We start from the raw sequence: 19844 nt of genomic DNA, 5'->3' as shown, positions 1-19844 counted from the left end.
AATATTCGGTAATAAGTAAAGATACCATTGCCACATGGAAGGCAGTAAGAAAAAAAGCTAAAAATGTCGAAACACCTGAATCCTTGGGCATTTCCTGCCTTTAGATTAGGAAGAGAAAATAAATTATACACAGAGTGGTTGGGGAAAGGTATACAGACGTTAGGAGACTTACTACATCTACAGGAAGGCCGCTGGTTGACGGGATTGGAAGTGATAGACAAATTTGAGCTGCCGAGATTTCATTTGATGTTATATAGCCAATTAAAGCATTATGTATTAGACCTCCTTCAGGATGTGAGGAAGGAAATCGATTCAGAAATATGGGAGGACTTGGTTACCAAAGACATTGGAGAAATATCTATCACCTCAATATATGGGATGCTGAGGGACATATTGCGGCCTTCAGGGAAGGGCAAAATATTTCACAAATGGGAAAAACATATACATGATGAAGAACTTGAGCACAAGATTCTGCGGGGCTGGGAATTGGTAAGAAAGCATGTCATCAATGAACAATGGAGAGATAGTCAGTTCAGAATAATGCATAAAACAATATGTGGCTTCAATATACCTCCGACTCCGCAGAATCCTGATAGGCAGACAAGTTGCCCAAAATGTACAATGCCCAAAACAGACAAAGAACATGGATTGTGGTCATGTCCCAGGACACAAGAACTCTGGTTAAATGTCCAGGATATGTATCTGAGATATGTGGGATATGGGTAGAAGTGGATCCACTGTGTTGGCTGTTTCACTTTACGACGGGTAAAACAAGAGGGGGACGGCTACATGACTTGTTTCACACCATTGCAATGGTGACAAAACGTCTAATTCTGCAACACTGGCTAGCTAAAACACTCCCTGGGATAAAAGAGATCAAGGAAGGTTTAACATCGGTCTTATTTTTGGAAGAAAGAGAAACAGAAAGAAATAAAGGTAAAATGATGAAAAAATGTTTTAAAAAATGGAGAGTGTTTATAGAAACGTCACTGACCACCAGAGAAATTCAAGACTTAATGAGCGCCTTTGTGGATTCGGATTGGTATCTATCAGAGGATTTGAGTGGTAATCTGGGTAAACTGAAATGTGTTATATGAGCTATATGGAGGATAAGGTGTCTGATTTCAGTCAGTGATCTATGAAAATGTGGACGTAAGGGGGTTTGATAATTTTATATTTGTTAAGCTTATTTTTGCTTCTATTCTGGCTTAGGTGATAAGCATGTTTAAATATGTTCTTTGTAACAATTCAATGCAACGTTTATAACTTGTAATATGCAACTTCATTACAAAATCAATAAAAATAATGTTTCAAAAAAAAAAAAAAAAGATTGACAGTCCGGCATGGTCGCGCTGCTGGTTATCTGCTCCTTTGCAGCAAGCAGAGGTAGCTTTTACTTTTGCAACGTTGGAGGAGCGCAGGGCACTGAACCGAGCTGGATCTAGTGATCTGGCCAGTTTCTGAGCAGCACTTACAAACTGATTAGCAAAAGCTTTTACACTCTGCCCTCCTTTATTACGAGATGGAATACAAGATTGAAAATTTGTGTCTTTTTTAAAGAACGGAGAGAAATTTGGAAAAACAGGAAATTGTGAAGTTACTTGTTTGCAATTTTACTACTTTGAGAAGTTGGAGATAACGTCTGTATTCATTTTACAATAGGTGGAATTTAGTGGGCGAGGGGGTTTTTGAACAGAGACAACGGGCACGCAGGTAAGTTGCATTCTAATGTGGCCACAATTTTGCACCACTCTTACATTAGCTTGTAGGCAAGCGGCAGCAGCATAGAGCGGCATAGTTTTTTGTGAATTGCTACTACAAGGGAGAATGAATTGTGTAACCCAAGTGTGGATTTATAGTTACAGGATTCTACAAAGATGTTCTGAAACATCCTTGGAGGCTGCAGCGGCACAGAGAGAGTGGAGCAGCGACAATGATGAAGCTGTGTGTGCAGATCATGAAGCAGCCATTACTCTTACAGAAAGCTGCAGGATCCGCACTGGTTCCTAGCAGACCCGGAGAGGCTCTAAAGTATCTCCAGAAGCCGTATTCCCCTCTGACTGGGAAAATCGGCAATACAATTAAAACAAAATAATGGAGTGTCCCCAAAAAGGACTTTTTTTTACCCAATGAGGAGCACAATGTTTAAAATACAAAATCAAATCTAAAACAAAAAAAGCTACAGGGAGTCAAAACTGCAGCTCACAGATCCACCCCTGGCGATCCAAAACTACCATGTACACTGCTCACAGAAAGTCTCTTGCACCTCCGATCATTTAGATCTGTTGACAACTGCTGGTGGTACTGGGGGCCTGACAGGTTCCATTTAAGTGCACACATACAAACAAATCCCTAGCTGAAAACGCAAGCAAAGATTGTAAGTGGAAGGTGAAACAGCATAACAAAAGGAAAGATGAGATTTCAGGCATGGAGATCCAGCCAGATATATGGCTAAAACTAGGCTTTTATCCCATATGGCTTTTAAAGCTGTATTGAATAAAGTCACCCTCTCAGCAGGAACAAAAACCTACGTAGTTCAAATAAAACATTTAATTTTTAATCATGGGACTGGTTTTAATATCATGAATAAGAATTAATTGTTAAAAACATGTAGGTTTTTGTGCCTGCTAAAAAGTTCACTTTTCATCTTATATGGATCTTTATAGCAGACCTTTCACCAGTTTCGCCATGTTAAACTTGCCACATCCCGGAACAGTGGTTGCGGAGGTGAATAGAATCTAGTTTTTATTCCTCAATTTCCTCTCTCCGGTGCGGAGATATTAGGATATAAGCTGGTAAAGTTTGGGTTCTGATTTATGAGAAGTCCAACTGGGTGATACCAGAGGTCTGTCTTTGGGGGATTGGACTTCTTTCCCTTGCATGATGTTGCCCCATCAATAGCAGGAGGAGTCATGAGGAGGGCAAGCCCCCAAGTAGGTCAGAGGAACATGCTTTCTCCTGTGAGCCCTGTAATGACAGACAGTCCTGCTCTCAGCTCTGACCTCTACAGCTATTATGTAGTATTGCGCAATGCTGAGTCAAATTACAAATACTTCCAGATCTCTTTCTCAGGCAGTCAGAATGGGGAAGGAAAAACCAGCAGAGTGGAGTGTGATTACAAACACATCTGCAACTCTCCTCCTGCAGCTCAGCACCTCCCCCACATACGATCCTGAGAAGATCTGGACGTGTTTTTAATCACACTCAAATCTGCTTTATACTATACACTAGCTACAGGTCAGGCACGTCTAGCATTACATCTTATTTTCTTATGACCCTCTAGGGGCATGTTGATTTTACCCTGCATGAGTCCTCCTGTTTATGAATGGTCAAAGTACTCAGGTGACAAAGAGCACTCCCCCCACAGACAAATCTCTGGCAATGCCCTGATGAGCTTATCATGCATTACAACCTAAAACCTTACAAGTCAATCTCTCTGCAACAGGGTTGAGAAATTAAAGGGACACACGTTTTATTCAGCACTGCAGTCACTATCCCATAATGTGGCCAGTTCAAGATGCTCAAACTGGTGAAAGATCCTTTTTGAGCCAAATTAAATAAAGACGACAGCTTTTATCCCTATATGTCACTGGATACTAGTGATGAGCGAACATGCTCGGACAGGGTGTTATCTGAGCATGCTCATGTGCTAAGTGTATTCTGCGTACTCAAAAAATATGGCTGTTCGACAACCGCAAACATGCAGGGATTGCCCAACAGACAGGCAATCCATGTATGTGTTGCAGCTGTCAAAATGCCGCGAGACATGCAGATGCGGGGACGCAAACATTTTTCGAGCATGCAGAATACACTTAGCACATGAGCATGCTCAGATAACACCTTATCCATGCACGACTGTTCACCACTACTGGACACCTATTCCTTTGGACTGTGGTTTACTACCTTACCCGTATCATGGATGACATTACTCTCCCCAGAGCTTACACAACTTACGTGCTGAGCTGGAAGCGAACAAAATTTTTTATGTTGTTGTAGATTCCTTTCCCCTCTTCAATCGCGGACCTGAAATAGAAAACATTTCAAATCCTATTTAGTCTCTGCCGATGATATTGTAAAGTGCAAATGAAAAGGTCTCAATGACTGGGAGAAGGACGTGTCCAAAATAAAGCTCTACCTGAAACGAATATGTTCTAGAAATACCAGCATTTCAGTAATGACATACAGTACTTAGGAGTAATGAATCCTGGCAGGAAAATCTGTCAGTGTCATGTCATCCGGAGTTTTCAGATAGATTTTATACATCGTTAACTAGATTGCATATTAGGCAGCAGCTGAATTTAAATCATTAAGCGTCAGTAACCGAATAACCACTATTCTTGTGGTACCAAATAATAAAGTGATAATAGATACAGAATGAGAAATATGTGAAGCCAGCAGATGATACAATGCTCTAGATATAGCTGCAATCTAACATTAGAAAAACATTGTCTGAAAATCTACAACATGTACTTTATATACAGTATGTGCAATCAATAGGAGCAAAACAGATTGAAAAATACGTATATTAAGCATTAAAAATGAGTGAACCTCCAAATGGTCAATTTTCCAAGAATATTCACAATGGATACACATAGGACTCACATAATTGTATGAAAATCATCCTCCACCAGGATCATGTCAGCTGCCTCTTTACAGACATCCGTTCCAGTCTTGCCCATGGCAACCCCAATGTCAGCAGCCTTCAAGGCGACTGCGTCGTTCACACCATCTCCTGTCATTGCTACTACGGCACCAATGCTCTGCAAGCTCTGAAGGACACAAACAGAATCTCACTGACATTGATCATTGACCTTAAAGTGGTTCCTCGGGCACTTGTGACTGATGATCCATCCTGAGGATAGGTCATCAGTATCGGAACAGTGAAGGTCGAACGCCTGACACCTCCACAGATCAACTGCTAGGAGCTGATCTGCAGTACCCAGCTGCAGCTACAACACACTGAACAGAGCAGCACAATGCAGCCGCATTCAATGCTTCCATCAGAGGTAGAAACTTGTGACTGGCGAGTGTCAGGTGTTACACCTCCACCAATCTGATACTAAGGACCGATCTTATGGTTAGATTCACAGAAAGCCTGTCCTTATGATAGACCATATCAGTGACCGGTAACCTATACATTTAATCCTTTCCCGACATTGCCATTTTAATTTTTTTTCCACTTTAGATTTTCCTCTCCCTTCTTCCAAGAGTGACAACTTCTTTATTTTGGCTGTCGATACAGTCATGTGAGGGCTTATTTTTTTGCAGGACAGTGTGTGCTTTTGAATGAGACCATTTTGTCATGTGATGTAATGGAAAGTGGGAAAAAAAAATTTAAGTGCAGCAAAAGTGCAGTTCCGCAATTTTTTTTTTTTGCATTTTCTATTTACAGTATTGACTATACAAAAAAATGGCAATATAATTTTTACGGCAGTACGATTACGGAGATATCAAGCACGAATATTTAAGAAAAACAATTTAAGAGGTCAAGAAAAAAAAACGGAAATTTGTAAAAGAAACCACATTTTTGCTTGTGCTGCTATTTTCGGAGACTCGTAACATTTTTAAGTACATGGAGTTGTGTGAGGACTTGTTTTACATACAGTAACAAGTTTTTTAGAACCTAGGCCAGATTTTGAGTAAAGCCATTCTCATATGGCAAAATACATCTTCGCTTTATAAAAATACTCTGCCACTTCTGAGTCAGTCTTCCACAGGCAAATCACTGAAATATACATTGAATGACTTCAACTTACCTTTACAATTTTCAACTTGTGCCTTGGACTGGCTCGGTAAAACACGGATACCTTGAATATATAATTAACATGGATGTGATTACACAATGAAAGGGAAAATAGAAAAAAAACTCCTATATAAAACAGAAATCTAGATCTCATGCAAGGTGGGAAGACCTCTTTTATTACAGAATCACAATGAAGTTTACGGACCTTAGGTACCATCTGGGAGAGCTGCTGAATGTCCATTGTGTCCACCTCCTCTCCAGAAAGAGACTGCAGGCCGTTGGAATAGAAGCCAAGACGACTGGCTGTGTAGAGGAATAAGTATAGGGTCGTCACAATGAGAATCATCAAAAAAGTGTTTTACAGAAGATTACTAGCGATTTACATTTCAACAGATTTCCAGATTGTTCTTGGTTGGCCAAGGGGCAACGGGTGGTTTGGATTCTTTTCATGAATAATGAAGTGGCCATAACTATGTCGTGCCTCCTGGCAAATCAGGCCATGGAAGGAATTCAGAAATAGACTTATGCATTCCTTTTTAAAAGAATACATACAAAGGTTAGCAATAGGAAGAAATGCAGAAAATCCCCTTAAAAATGGGTTGCCCCCTTTCAAGAAAGGTTTGGCCATTTGCTCATCTACTTGTTAAAAAAAAAACTAAAGCTTTACTTACCCTCCCAAAGTCCAGCGATTTCGTTGCTGCTGTCTGCCCTGATCTTCGTTTAGCTGCAGATGCGGCATCAAGTTGCCAGAGCTGCAGCCATTCAGGGTGCGATTCCTGCGGCGCTGTCAATGTGATGTCACCGATGCAGCGCTGAACCCCAGGAGGGTAAGTAAAGCTCAATTTGCATTTTTCTTTCACAAGTAACTGAGTAAATGGCCAAAAGTTTCTTAAAAAGGGGAGAACCCCTTCAAGCCTGGTGCTTTATATTGGCACACAGTCATACCATTCATTCTTTTATTCCTATGTTTGCTGTCTCAGTCACCCCCTCACCATGCCCTCACAATTAATTTCCAACAACATATAGCCAACAGGCTTGCAGAGTTTTTCACTCGAGTATTGCCAGACCTACAGACAGTCTATAGACAGATGTCCTGTGTTAAAAAATAGACAACATTTGTCTGCAAACCAAACAAATCAGGAATCGCGCAGGACGGAACTCATCAAGCAAAGCGATGTGTCCATGAGGCTCGATCAGTAGATGAAAGTGTCAATAATTCTACCAGTACTTTAAGAGGCAGGCCGGGAGGGAGAAGCCATTTAATCCACTAAAGTAAAATAGAGTTTTAATGAGAAAAATGCACTTGATAATTCAAGTGGAAAGTGAGCGAAGCAGAAATCGTTTTCTGTTTAGAAAAGCTCTTATTAGTACGCCACATGCTCATTTTATTGTATATACTTTAACAGACCAATCGACCTTGGCGAGTCAAGCGATGTAAAAGCACTTAATACAAGAGGGAGCTTCCAGTAAATTATTCCACTTAACGCATCTCCACATCTTAAGAAAACAGTCCATAAAAAAAAAAAAATAGCCAGCCGGCATCTTTATATTACTACTCAGCGGACATCCATGGAAAAAAAAAAAAAAAAAATCAGACAGCAAATGGAGCCAAGTGGCAATATTTCACAGTATCCACATATATTTTCATACCAATGGCCACAGCAGTTTCTTGCGAATCCCCAGTGATCATCTTAATTGCGACACCAGAGCGAATAAGAGTAGTGACGGCTTCCTTTACACCGGTTCGGGGAGGGTCAATTATTCCCACCAGGCCCAAAAATGTAAGCTGTCCCAACTCTGGACCAGATGCCAGTGCAATAACTGCAAGGTAAGATACAAATGAAGAACATTACAGAAATTATGGAGACAAAAGCTTTCTAAATAGTCTTTAGTCAAAATATTCCACAACCTTAAAAAGGTGCTATCAAGGACTTTTACATTTTATTTCTTCTTACTATGCGCCTAAAAACTAACAGGCATTTAGATGTTACTTACCTGTTAAACCCTGCGCTGACTCAGTGGTCACCGACCACTCCTGCAGGCGATTCAGCTGCTCCACATCAACAAAGTAGCTTTTCTTCTTCCCAGCTGCTCTGTTGACGGGTGTGACTTCCCATCGTTATGCAGCGGGGAGCCAGCTGTCAATCAGCATGACCGTCAGTCATGCCCTATCAAAAAAGCTGCACAGAAGAAAGCTGCTGCTCTGTCGACGTGACATCAGCAGAAGCTGCTGAATCGCTGGCAAGAGTGGTCTATGACCGCCCTTTGCTAGCAGAGATCGGCACAGGCCCAACAGGCAGGTACTTAGCAACTGGCTGCCTGTTACTACTAAGGCCCATAGTAAAAAAAAAAAAAAAAAATGAATAGTCCCGATAACCTCCAAGTTTACAGCATCTCTGCAAACCAGTGTGTCTTTATGGTTACAGACTAAACAATATTTTCTTTTTGATCTGCCAGTCAAAGGATCCCATCTCGCTCCAACTACTGAAAGAAAAAAAAATGACCGGTAGAACAAGAAGTAGGGGACAGATGGGAGGCAACATGACTATGGCATCTGACTACACAGCGTTTGTTTGTTGTCTGATACCAAGAGGAACACACAGTTTGTGATAAAAGCTATAGATATAGAGTGGTGGCATATTGTTATCAAAACTATACACAATGCTGCATCAGATCTAACTTTAAAAAAGTGTCTAAGGGCCAGATCACATGTAGCGTGTACATTGAGAAACCGCTCGTTGGCCACGCTAAACATGTCCATAAAACTCCAGCCAGATGGGAGGTGAAAAGAGTGTTCGTATGGCCTCTGTTTAGCTCTCATCTGTATACGGAAAGTGTACATGGTAACCTATGGGTGATGGAAGCCACTGTGCAGCATCCATCAAATGTATAAGACATGGCCTTCACGATTCTTTCATGATGTATCTGTATGAGGGATGAAATGGTAGCGTGTGTGATTGACGCCTAATAGCAGCATCCGATACCTACAGGCCATTAGTGTCCTTATAAAGGACATATCATAAACCGCTTATAAGGCATCTTAGCTTGATGCCATTTTCGCCTGAGTGACACATGCCACTGTTACATACGCATCCCACCCTATAATTAAACATGTCATGTCAGCAGCAGTTTGGGGGAATATGCAATAAATGGAGGCCAGAAATAGAGTGTGAGCGTTGGAGCCGAGCAGCACAGATCTGATTGATAACTGTGCTCTTGGATGAAATCTCTTCCATGAGGTTGCCACGAGTGACAGCGCTTTTTTTTTTTTAATATATAGACGATTGCATCCTCACCACTGTCTTTATCAAAAAGTAGAAAAATGTTGCAGTGAAAACACCTTACCTCGCAGGCCCGCCGTGCCCATGTATGCCGTCTCCTGATGGTACAGCTCTTTTTGTTGCTGAGTGAGCGGTAAATTGTGGCCTTTGCTGTTGTACGTTGTGCAATACCGAATCACTTGCTCGAACGCCCCTTTCATATAGCAAATTTCCGCCTTATCCTGGAAGCGATGACAATAAAACGCTGCTAGTATGTAACACAGTGGACACCGCCGGTTTACATGCACACTGGCAGTCCACACGGCTTATTTGGTTACACGCAGTGGACCTGTCTCTTTGCTTAGAGGTGCTTCTGCTGAGAAACAGCCACGTACCTGCTGAGTTCTGTGCACACATTTCACAGCCATCCACTTCTGTTCCGAGCTGAATGGGTATTCTGCCTTCCGGATATAGTCATGCCGAAGCCCCTCGAGGCCCATCTACAAATAATGCCTTAGTTACTCCAATGGCCAGAATACAAAGTGAAACGCGTTAAGTACACGCACTGCATAGTTATTACTTTGCAAGTCTGAGACACATTTTGCCTGTACCCAAGACAGACTTCCAATAGGCGCTTCCCAGCCTACTGGTTGTCAGATGTAATTCTAATATCTAATATATAAAGCTGTGTGTGTGTGTGTGTGTGTGTGTGTGTGTGTGTGTGTGTGTGTGTGTGTGTGTATATACACATACATACATATACACGTATGGGATTGGCATCCGCACCGTCGCAGCTACAGGCAAAAAAATTTGGCACAGTCACATGTCTGGACCCTGAGAGCGTCATAGGCTATGTTGTGAGGCAAACTTTTAACCCTACGCATTCCAATTCACCAAACAATTTTGCCCCTATCTACATAATGGGGAAAAAGTGTATGTATGTATTGGCATCCGCACCGTCGCAGCTACAGCCTCAACATTTTGCACAGTCACACGTCTGGACCCCGAGAGCGTCATAGGCTATGTTGTGAGGCGAAATTTTAACCCCGCGGGTTCCAATTCACCAAACAATTTTGCCCCCGTCTACACAATGGGGAAAAAGTGAAAGGAAAAGTGTTGGAGGCAAATTGACAGCTGCCAGATGTGAACAAGGGGGACCTAAAGAATGAGAGCAATGGTGCCAAAGAGTATATACCGTACAGTTGCTAAAGTGGGGTCCTGACATGGGATACTCACCACACACGGAGATATGAACACAAAAAATGCGCCACACACTACCACGTGCTTCAACACATACACTGGGTGCAAAGTTATTAGGCAAATGAGTATTTTGATAACAATCCTTTTTACACATGTCCTACTGCAAGCTGTATAGGCTTGAAAGCCAAATGCCAATTATGTAAATCAGTTGATTTGCATCTCTAATGAGGAGGGGCGTGGTCTATTGACATCAAAACCCTATATAAGGTGTGCTTAATTATTAGGCAACTTCCTTTCCTTTGGCAAAATGGGTCTGAAGAAAGATTTGACGGACTCTGGAAAGTCAAAAATCATGAGATGTCTTGCAGAGGGATGCAGCAGTCTTGAAATTGCCAAACTTTTGAAGTGTGATCACCGAACAATTGAGCGTTTCACGGCAAATATCCAAAAGGGTCGCAAGAAGCGTGTTGATAAAAAAGGCGCAAAATAACTGCCCATGAATTGAGGAAAATCAAGCGTGAAGCTGGCAAGATGCCATTTGCCATCAGTTTTGCTATATTTCAGAGCTGCAACGTTACTGGAGTATCAAAAAGCTCAAGGTGTGCCATACTCAGGGACATGGCCAAGCTAAGGAAGGCTGAAAAACGACAACCTTTCAACAAGAAACATAAGATAAAACGTCAAGACTGGGCCAAGAAATATCTTAAGATTGATTTTTGTAAGGTTTTATGGACTGATGAAATGAGAGCGACTCTTGATTGGCCAGATGGATGGGCCCGAGGCTGGATCAGTAAAGCGCAGAGGGCTCCACTCTGACTCAGACGCCAGCAAGGTGGAGGTGGGGTACGGGTATGGGCTGGTATCAAAGATGAACTTGTGGGACCTTTTCAGGTTGAGGATGGAGTGAAGCTCAACCCCCAGACCTACTGGCAGTTTCTGGAAGACACCTTCTTCAAGCAGTGGTACAGGAAGAAGTCGGTATAGTTCAAGAAAAACATGATTTTCATGCAGGACAATGCTCCATCACATGCATCCAAATACTGCACAGCGTGGCTGGCCAGTATAGGTCTAAAAGAAAAAAAAAAAAATAATGACATGGCCCCCTTGTTCACCTGATCTGAACCCCATAGAGAACCTGTGGTCCCTCATAAAATGTGAGATCTACAGGGAGGGAAAACAGTACACCTCTCCGAACATTGGGAGGCTGTGGTGGCTGCTGCACGCAATGTTGATCGTAAACAGATCAAGCAACTGACAGAATCTATGGATGGAAGGCTTTTGAATGTCATCGTAAAGAAAGGTGGCTATAATGGTCACTGATTTTTTCTGTTTTGGTTTTTGAATGTCAGAAATGTTTATTTCTAAGTTTTGTGTTGCTCTATTGGTTTACCTGGTGAAAATAAACAAGTAAGGCTGGTTTCACATTTGCGTTTTTTAGCGCTGGAAAAAAACGCATACCTGCGCATGCGTTTTTTCCCCTATATTTAACATGGGTGCGCATACCTGCGCGCTGGTAAGCGCATGTATGCGATTTTCATGCGCTGCGTTTTTTTGGGGTGTGCGTTGGTATTTTCCAGACGCAGCATGTTGCATTTTTTGGCCCTGCAAAAAAGCGCATGCGCACATATGCGCACGTTTTGCGCTAAAAATGGCCATTATAGCCTATGGATGCGCATATGTGCGCACTGGCATGCTCATGTATGCGTTTTTTTGCATATGCGTTTTTTTTTTAACCATGGAATTTAGGGGTTTGGGTTAGAGTTAGGGTTAGTTAAGGGGGTTTAGGGTTAGGGTCAGGGTTAGGGTTAAGTATGGTTTGGTTAAGGGTTAGGGTCAGGGTTAGGGTCAGGATTAGGGTTAGGGTCAGGGTTAGGGTTAAGTATGGTTTTGTTAAGGGTTAGGGTCAGGGTTAGGGTCAGGATTAGGGTTAAGTATGGTTTTGTTAAGGGTTAGGGTCAGGATTAGGGTTAAGTATGGTTTTGTTAAGGGTTAGGGTCAGGGTTAGGGTCAGGGTTAGGGTTAAGTATGGTTTTGTTAAGGATTAGGGTCAGGGTTAGGGTCAGGATTAGGGTTAAGTATGGTTTTGTTAAGGGTTAGGGTCAGGGTTAGGGTTAGGGTCAGGGTTAGGGTCAGGGTCAGGGTTAGGGTCAGGGTTAGGGTTAAGTATGGTTTTGTTAAGGGTTAGGGTCAGGGTTTGGGTTAGGGTTAAGTATGATTTGGTTAAGGGTTAGGGTCAGGGTTAGGGTTAGGGTCAGGGTTAGGGTTAGTAAAGTCATGGTTTGGGTAGTGTGAGGGGCCACCTAAAAATGTTGGAAAAAAACGCAAACACGGTAAAAACGCACTAAAAACGCATACAGACGCATAAAAACGCTGCGTTTTTTTCATGCATGCTCATAAAAATGCTTGAAAAAAACGCAGCAGTTGTATGCTTATGTATGCGTTTTTTCAATGCGTTTTTTTGCGGGAAAAACGCGCTGCAAAAAAAAGCAAGTGTGAAACTAGCCTGAGATGGGTATATATTTTTTTTTTTATTGAGTTGCCTAATAAATCTGCAGAGTAGTCGTTACCTGTACAAACAGATATCCTCCTAAGATAGCCAAATCTAAAAAAAAAAAAAAAAACCACTCCAACTTTCAAAAATATTAAGCTTTGATATCTATGAGTCTTTTGGGTTGATTGAGAACATAGTTGTTATTCAATAATAAAAAGAATCCTCTCAAATACAACTTGCCTAATAATTCTGCACACGGTGTATACCACCCTCAGCACACATTTCACCACACATACACCAACCTCACCACATAAAAGTTGAAACACAAAAGTCGCCACTCAAAACTCGCCACGCTGTCCCAGAGTTGTTTAAAGGTCCCGTCACACCTAGCGACACAACAGCGATCCCGACAGCGATACGACACGACAGGGATCGTTGCCGCATCGCTATGTGGTTGCTATAGAGATGTCAAACAGTCCAATGTACCCAGCGACGGAGCAACGACCTAGCGTGTCAAAGCGACCTTTGTAGCGATGTCGGTGGTCGTTGGGACCCTGTCACATTGCATGTTCAATTGACGATTCACACCTCGATGAGGGATGTACTGTGTGACGCAGTATTCACACAGAATATGTATGTATGTATGTATCAACAACCAATCACGAAGCATCTTTCATTTCACCAGAGATGTTTAAAAGAAGCTGAGCTGTGATTGGTTGCTATGAGCAACAGTTGTCCTTGTAGTCAGTTGGTAACTGAGGCCTATTATGCTATGGTGTTATTGTCCTTCTGTAAAGCTGGAAATTACACAATTTAGTACTGTGCCAACACAGACCACCCTCTGACACAGACTGCAGGGGAAGCCCAGAATCAGGAACTTCTCTGTCTGACATGAAGCATCTCATTAACTTAAAATTCAAACACAGATTTAAAAAAAAACAACAAAAAAAAAACACACAAGATGGATTTCTCCAACCCAGGTATTTTAATCGGTTTAACAGTGCCATCCTGACAATGTTGGCTCTGACGAGATGATGTGGGATATTAGTGGTAGTAGTCCGGTGGCTCTAACAGGATGATGTGGGATATTAGGAGCAGTAGTTCAGTGGCTCTGGCTGACTTTGATGATGTGGGATATTAGTGGTAGTTGTCTGGTGGATCTGGCTGATGGGATGATGTGGGATATTGAGGCTAGTACTCCGATGGCTCTGATGGGATGATGTGGAATATTAGTGGTAGTACAGTAGTCCGGTGCCTCTGGCTGATGGGATGAGGTTACGATGATGTTATGATATTAGGGGTAGTAGTCCGGTGGCTTTGACGGGATGATGTGGGATATTAGCAGTCCGGTGGCTCTGGCTGACGGGATGTGGGATATTAGGGGTAGTAGTCCGGTGGCTCTGCCTGACGGGATGATGTGGGATATCATAGTGAATGTGGCTATGCGGAGTGGGCGGGGCTATACACTCAGCTTTATAGATATAATTATAATTTGTTATAACTGTAGTTAGGAATAGGGATAAGCAACAGCACATGTGAAAGAGACTTGGGTATACTAATAGATCACAGACTGAATATGAGTCAACAGTGTGATGCAGCAGCAAAAAAAGGCAAATGCAGTTCTAGGATGTATTAACAGAAGCATACAGTCTAGATCACGTGAAGTCATTATTTCCCTCTACTCCTCTTTGGTCAGACCTCATCCGGAATACTGTGTCCAGTTTTGGGCGCCACATTTTAAAAAAAGACATCAACAAACTGGAGCAAGTTCAGAAAAGAGCGACCAGAATGGTGACAGGTCTGCAAACCCTGTCTTATGAGGAAAGGTTGCAGGATTTGGGAATGTTTACCTTGCAAAAGAGAAGAATGAGAGGAGACTTAATAGCTGTCTACAAATATCTCAAGGGCTGTCACATTGTAGAAGGATCATCTTTATTCTCATTTGCACAAGGAAAGAGTAGAAGTAATGGGATGAAACTTAATGGGAGGAGACACAGATTAGATATTAGAAAAAACTTTTTGATAGTTAGAGTGATCAAGGAGTGGAACAGGCTGCCACGAGAGGTGGAGAGTTCTCCTTCAATAGAAGTCTTCAAACAGAGGCTGGACAGACATCTGACTGGGATGATTTAGCAAATCCTGCTTTGAGTAGGGGGTTGGACCAGATGGCCCAGGAGGTCTCTTCCAACTCTACGATTCTATGACTATGCCCGGGCAGCGCCGGGCTCTTCAGCTAATATATAATTTATTTTTTTTTTTTTTTTTTTTTTTTTTTTAGATAAACTTGCACAACCTATAACCTTAAAACAGTTTGCATTTTTGTTAAACGTGGTTCAATATATAAAATACATAAAACTGTCAGTTCTGTATACAAAGAGCAATCTGTTCAGTAGCTAAGGAAAAAAACAGACTAAATATTCAGGCCAGTGGTCATAATCTGGTAGCCATACAGGAGGAGTCTTGTACATGCTAGAATAGTAATAAGAGTCTGACACTTGAAAGTCATAAGAATACATGAAAAAAAGAAAGAAAAAAAACACATTTGTTTTGCACAGAAAAACTACTATAAAAATGGCATTTATTCCACTGGCCACTAGGTGGCAATCATCACCTTAGACAACGGCTGGAAACAAGTACAATCAGTCTGCAACCAAATGACCAAACCCAAACCCCCAGGTGAATGGGAGATGAGGTGCAGAACCAGGGAGCAGCCCAAAAACAACATACGGAGCTGCGGCATCTTTACATCTGGGGCCACCAGACTAGATTACCACTTTCCGAGACATGTAACATTTTCATTTTTCAGCCGATGGAGGTGTGTGATAGCATATTTCTTGCGGGGCGGTCTGTGTTTTTATTACTACCATTTTGGAATAGATGTGATTTTTTGATCGCTTGTTATAACATTTTTGGGGGAACTGCATCATTACGACATTTACCAGTCGAGTTAATGGTTTTTGTATTTTGATTGATCAGACTTTTCTGAACAAGGCAAAAGCACACTTGTGTATTTTTGTAATATTTTCAATGGGGGAAAAGTAGGGCAATTTCAACTTTCAGGGTTTTTTTTTTTTTTATAAAAACCTCTTTTTCTTACTTTACTGTTCTGGTTAGTTCCTTTAGGGGACTTGAAGATGTGATCATTGAATCACGTGAACTATATACAGCAATGCCACAGCATTGGTACATACAGAACAGACTGAGTATAAGAGCCATAAAAAGACATTTTACTGAATATATATTTTTAATAAAATACAACAAGAATACCAGAAGCTGATAAGCACAAAAGCTGGGAATCCTTACCAATATAAAACCACAGTAAGCCTATGTAAAGAGTTTTCTTCATTTTCATGACTATGAAAATTGTAGATTCACTCCGAAGGCATCAAAACTATGAATTAACACATGTGGAATTATATAATTAATAAAAAGTGAGAAACAACTGAAAATATGTCTTATATTCTAGGTTCTTCAAAGTAGCCACCTTTTGCTTTGACTACTGCTTTGCACACTCTTGGCATTCTCTTGATAAGCATCAAGTGGTAGTCACCGGAAATGGTCTTCCAACAGTCTTGAAGGAGTTCCCAGAGATGCTTAGCAGTTGTTGGCCCTTTTGCCTTCACTCTGCGGTCCAGCTCACCCCAAACCATCTCGATTGGGTTCAGGTCTGGTGACTGTGGAGGCCAGGTCATCTGGCGTAGCACCCCATCACTCTCCTTCTTGGTCATATAGCCCTTACACAGCCTGGAGGTGTGTTTGGGATCATTGTCCTGTTGAAAAATAATGGTCCAACTAAACGCAAACCGGATGGAATAGCATGCCGCTGCAAGATGCTGTGGTAGCCATGCTGGTTCAGTATGCCTGAATAAATCCCCAACAGTGTCACCAGCAAAGCACCCCCACACTATCACACTTCCTCCTCCATGCTTCACCGTGGGAACCAGGCATGTAGAGTCCATCCGTTCACCTTTTCTGCGTCGCACAAAGACACGGTGGTTCGAACCAAAGATCTCAAATTTGGACTCATCAGACCAAAGCACAGATTTCCACTGGTCTAATGTCCATTCCTTGTGTTCTTTAGCCCAAACAAGTCTCTTTTGCTTGTTGCCTGTCCTTAGCAGTGGTTTCTTAGCAGCTATTTTACCATGAAGGCCTGCTGCACAAAGTCTCCTCTTAACAGTTGTTGTAGAGATGTGTCTGCTGCTAGAACTCTGTGAGGCATTGACCTGGTCTCTAATCTGAGCTGCTGTTAACCTGCGATTTCTGAGGCTGGTGACTCGGATGAACTTATCCTCCGCAGCAGAGGTGACTCTTGGTCTTCCTTTCCTGGAGCGGTCCTCATGTGAACCAATTTCTTTGTAGCGCTTGATGGTTTTTGCCACTGCACTTGGAGACACTTTCAAAGCTTTCCCAAATTTTCAGACTGACAGACCATTTCTTAAAGTAATGATGGAAACTCATTTTTCTTTACCTAGCCGCTTTTTTATTGCCATAATACAAATTCTAACAGTCTATTCAGTAGGACTATCAGCTGTGTATCCACCAGATGTCTGCACAACACAACTGATGGTCCCAACCTCATTTATAAGGCAAGAAATCCCACTTATTAAACCTGACAGGGCACACCTGTGAAGTGAAAACCATTTCCGGTGACTACCTCTTGAAGCTCCACAAGAGAATGCCAAGAGTGTGCAAAGCAGTAATCAAAGCAAAAGGTGGCTACTTTGAAGAACCTAGAATATAAGACATATTTTCAGTTGTTTCACATTTTTTTGCTAATTATATAATTCCACGTGTTAATTTACAGTTTTGATGCCTCCAGAGTGAATGTACAATTTTCATAGTCATGAAAATAAAGAAAACTCTTTGAATGAGAAGGTGTGCCCAAACTTTTGGTCTGTACTGTATATGCCTATACACATGAATACATATGAATTACCAATGCCTATTAAGGTGCATAAATTATAAAGTGCTATAGTCTAAACGATTGCTACAGCATGTAATATAGTACTGAGTGAGAAGGTACATGTGCAGACCGGGTATTAATGGTTATCCTGCCACCCAAACGCATGTTTCGTATTGTAACTTCCTCAGGAGGCGTCGTACCTTTTATAACATATGCACCTTAATACACATTGTTAATCCATATCTACTCATGTGTTTTAAAAATATAGATTAAATAACATTTCTTTTTATGGCACTTATACTCAGTCTGTTCTATATAGTAGTTTAGATATTGTTATATATCGTGTTGTGCATAGTTGCAGTTTCAAGATACGTGGGTCTGTGTTATCCCATCGCTGCATGCAGCAGAAATCACGGTCTCCTCTGAAGCCAGGCCACAGGCTAACTATCCCATGAAAGAGGGATAACATCTTGTTACAAACGCTTTAAATGGTATCTGTTCTTTCAAGTAACTTCAGAATAAGGAGTAAATGTGTGTGCACATGAGGAATATCACCATTTCTGTTTAGCATGTTGACTTGTATCCTGAATTCTCATCAGTTCTCTCTTCTACATGCTCTATCTGTAATCTGCAATCCACTGATGAATCGAGAAACTGAGCTGCGGTTATTTCTTCTATAGACAACACAGCGAGGAATGCCTGCTCTTCATTCACTCTTTAGCTCACAGACACAACAGTAGCAACATGGAGAACATTATACAGCAGAGCTTAACTGTGTTCATCTGAATGAAGCTCTGATATGAGGTAAAATTCTTGCTACAAAACTCTGCACCATGTTTTTCTGTCTATTCGCTTCTCTGTTTATCACGCCTCCTCTCCCTTCCTTTCTCCATAGAGCAGGGGTGGGGAACGTACGGCCCGCCATATCCTTTGATCTGGCCCGCAGCCGCTCAAGAGCCGTGATCGGGTACCTTTATGCCAAAGGAGCAGAGGAGGACTCTTGCTCTGCTTCCTAGCCCCGCCCGCTGGATACCGCGCACTGATACGTGCAGCCGCAGGCACTGACGGGGACTGAGCACACCCCGCCGGACCCCAGCGGCCCCCGCGCACTGATACTAACCAGGACGAGTAACCGCGCGCCTGCCTTCCTAGTCACCCCGGCCTGCCATCTTCATCATCCTGGTCACCGGTGCTGCTGTGTCAGGTCAGTGTGTGCTGCCTAATGGGGACGTGTGCTGCATACATGTGAGGAATGCCTGTTTGTTAAGAAATCCCCACATATATTCAGCCTGTCCAGCAGCTGAAAATCTTGCAAATGCGTCGACAAACTAAATCTCCGAGCACGCCAAAATACTCAGAGGACACCTGAGCATGCTTGGGAAAGCCCGAGCAACGGGTATACTCGCTCATCATTATTAATAATTTTATGCGGCCCCCGAACGCTATTATAAAATTCCAAATGGCCCTCGGCAGAAAAGGTTCCCCACCCCTGCCATAGAGGATAATGGGTTGTGTCACATGGCAACTGCAGTCCACATCTTCTGAGCAAGACGGACTTGAACAGATTTTCACCAGTGGATTGTGAGTTCAGGAGAGATGTGGGAGGGGAAGAAGTGCCTGATAATTGGGTGATGGAGGCAGATTTCTCTAATAAGATATTTTGCAAAGTTCTTACAGTTGCCTGTGTTACTGATTTATGCAAAGTTTATTGGTAGTACAGATCAGTTTTAAACATTGTTGAAGAGCAAGTACACTACTTCATGGCAACAGTATTTTCTAATGACAATGGCCTATTTCAGTAGTAGAGGGCATCCAGATACACTACAAAAAATGTCCAGGAATGGTTTGAGGAACGTGACAAAGTTCAAGGTATTGATTTGGTCTTGAAATTCAAGATCTCATTCTGAGCATTTGCAGGAAATGCTAGATAAACCATCACAATCCATGAAGGTCTTCCAGGATCTGCTGCTAACTTCTTGCAGTCAGATACCACAGAACGCTGAGAGTGGTCTCGTGGAGTTCATGTCTTCTCACGTCACCTGTTAATTGGCATGAGGGGGACACAATATTGACAGGTGGTTTTAAGGTCATGGCCGATTAGTGTATAGATACAGTGTGTGAACTTCCACTATGGAGCCATTTCAGTAAGATCTACACACAGAACCCAAGGACAACCTCAGACTGCTCTTACACTTACATTACCGGGACAAGTCCCCAAAGTCTGCCATTTACTTGAGTAAATCT

The 19844-nt window shown here is 42.1% G+C and overlaps 1 protein-coding gene across 3 annotated transcripts in view; it reads right to left on the bottom strand.

Annotated features, from left to right (window-relative positions):
• The window catches only part of ATP2C1 (ATPase secretory pathway Ca2+ transporting 1), a 153997-nt gene that overhangs the window by 20894 nt on the left and 113259 nt on the right, over nucleotides 1-19844 (bottom strand). For all 3 annotated transcript variants that reach the window (XM_073569367.1, XM_073569375.1, XM_073569385.1), the window contains 7 exons: nucleotides 9399-9503; nucleotides 9089-9245; nucleotides 7394-7564; nucleotides 5949-6046; nucleotides 5757-5807; nucleotides 4603-4769; nucleotides 3955-4023 (listed from right to left, as the gene is read on the bottom strand). In XM_073569367.1, the coding sequence (XP_073425468.1) occupies nucleotides 3955-4023; nucleotides 4603-4769; nucleotides 5757-5807; nucleotides 5949-6046; nucleotides 7394-7564; nucleotides 9089-9245; nucleotides 9399-9503 (818 nt within the window). The remainder of the gene's footprint in view (nucleotides 1-3954; nucleotides 4024-4602; nucleotides 4770-5756; nucleotides 5808-5948; nucleotides 6047-7393; nucleotides 7565-9088; nucleotides 9246-9398; nucleotides 9504-19844) is intronic.

The sequence above is a fragment of the Dendrobates tinctorius genome, unplaced genomic scaffold, assembly GCF_039654945.1.
Source record: "Dendrobates tinctorius isolate UK_male_01 unplaced genomic scaffold, ASM3965494v1 ptg000005l, whole genome shotgun sequence".
In the NCBI taxonomy this organism is placed as follows: Eukaryota; Metazoa; Chordata; class Amphibia; order Anura; family Dendrobatidae; genus Dendrobates; species Dendrobates tinctorius.
This window is presented reverse-complemented; position numbering and strand designations above follow the sequence as displayed.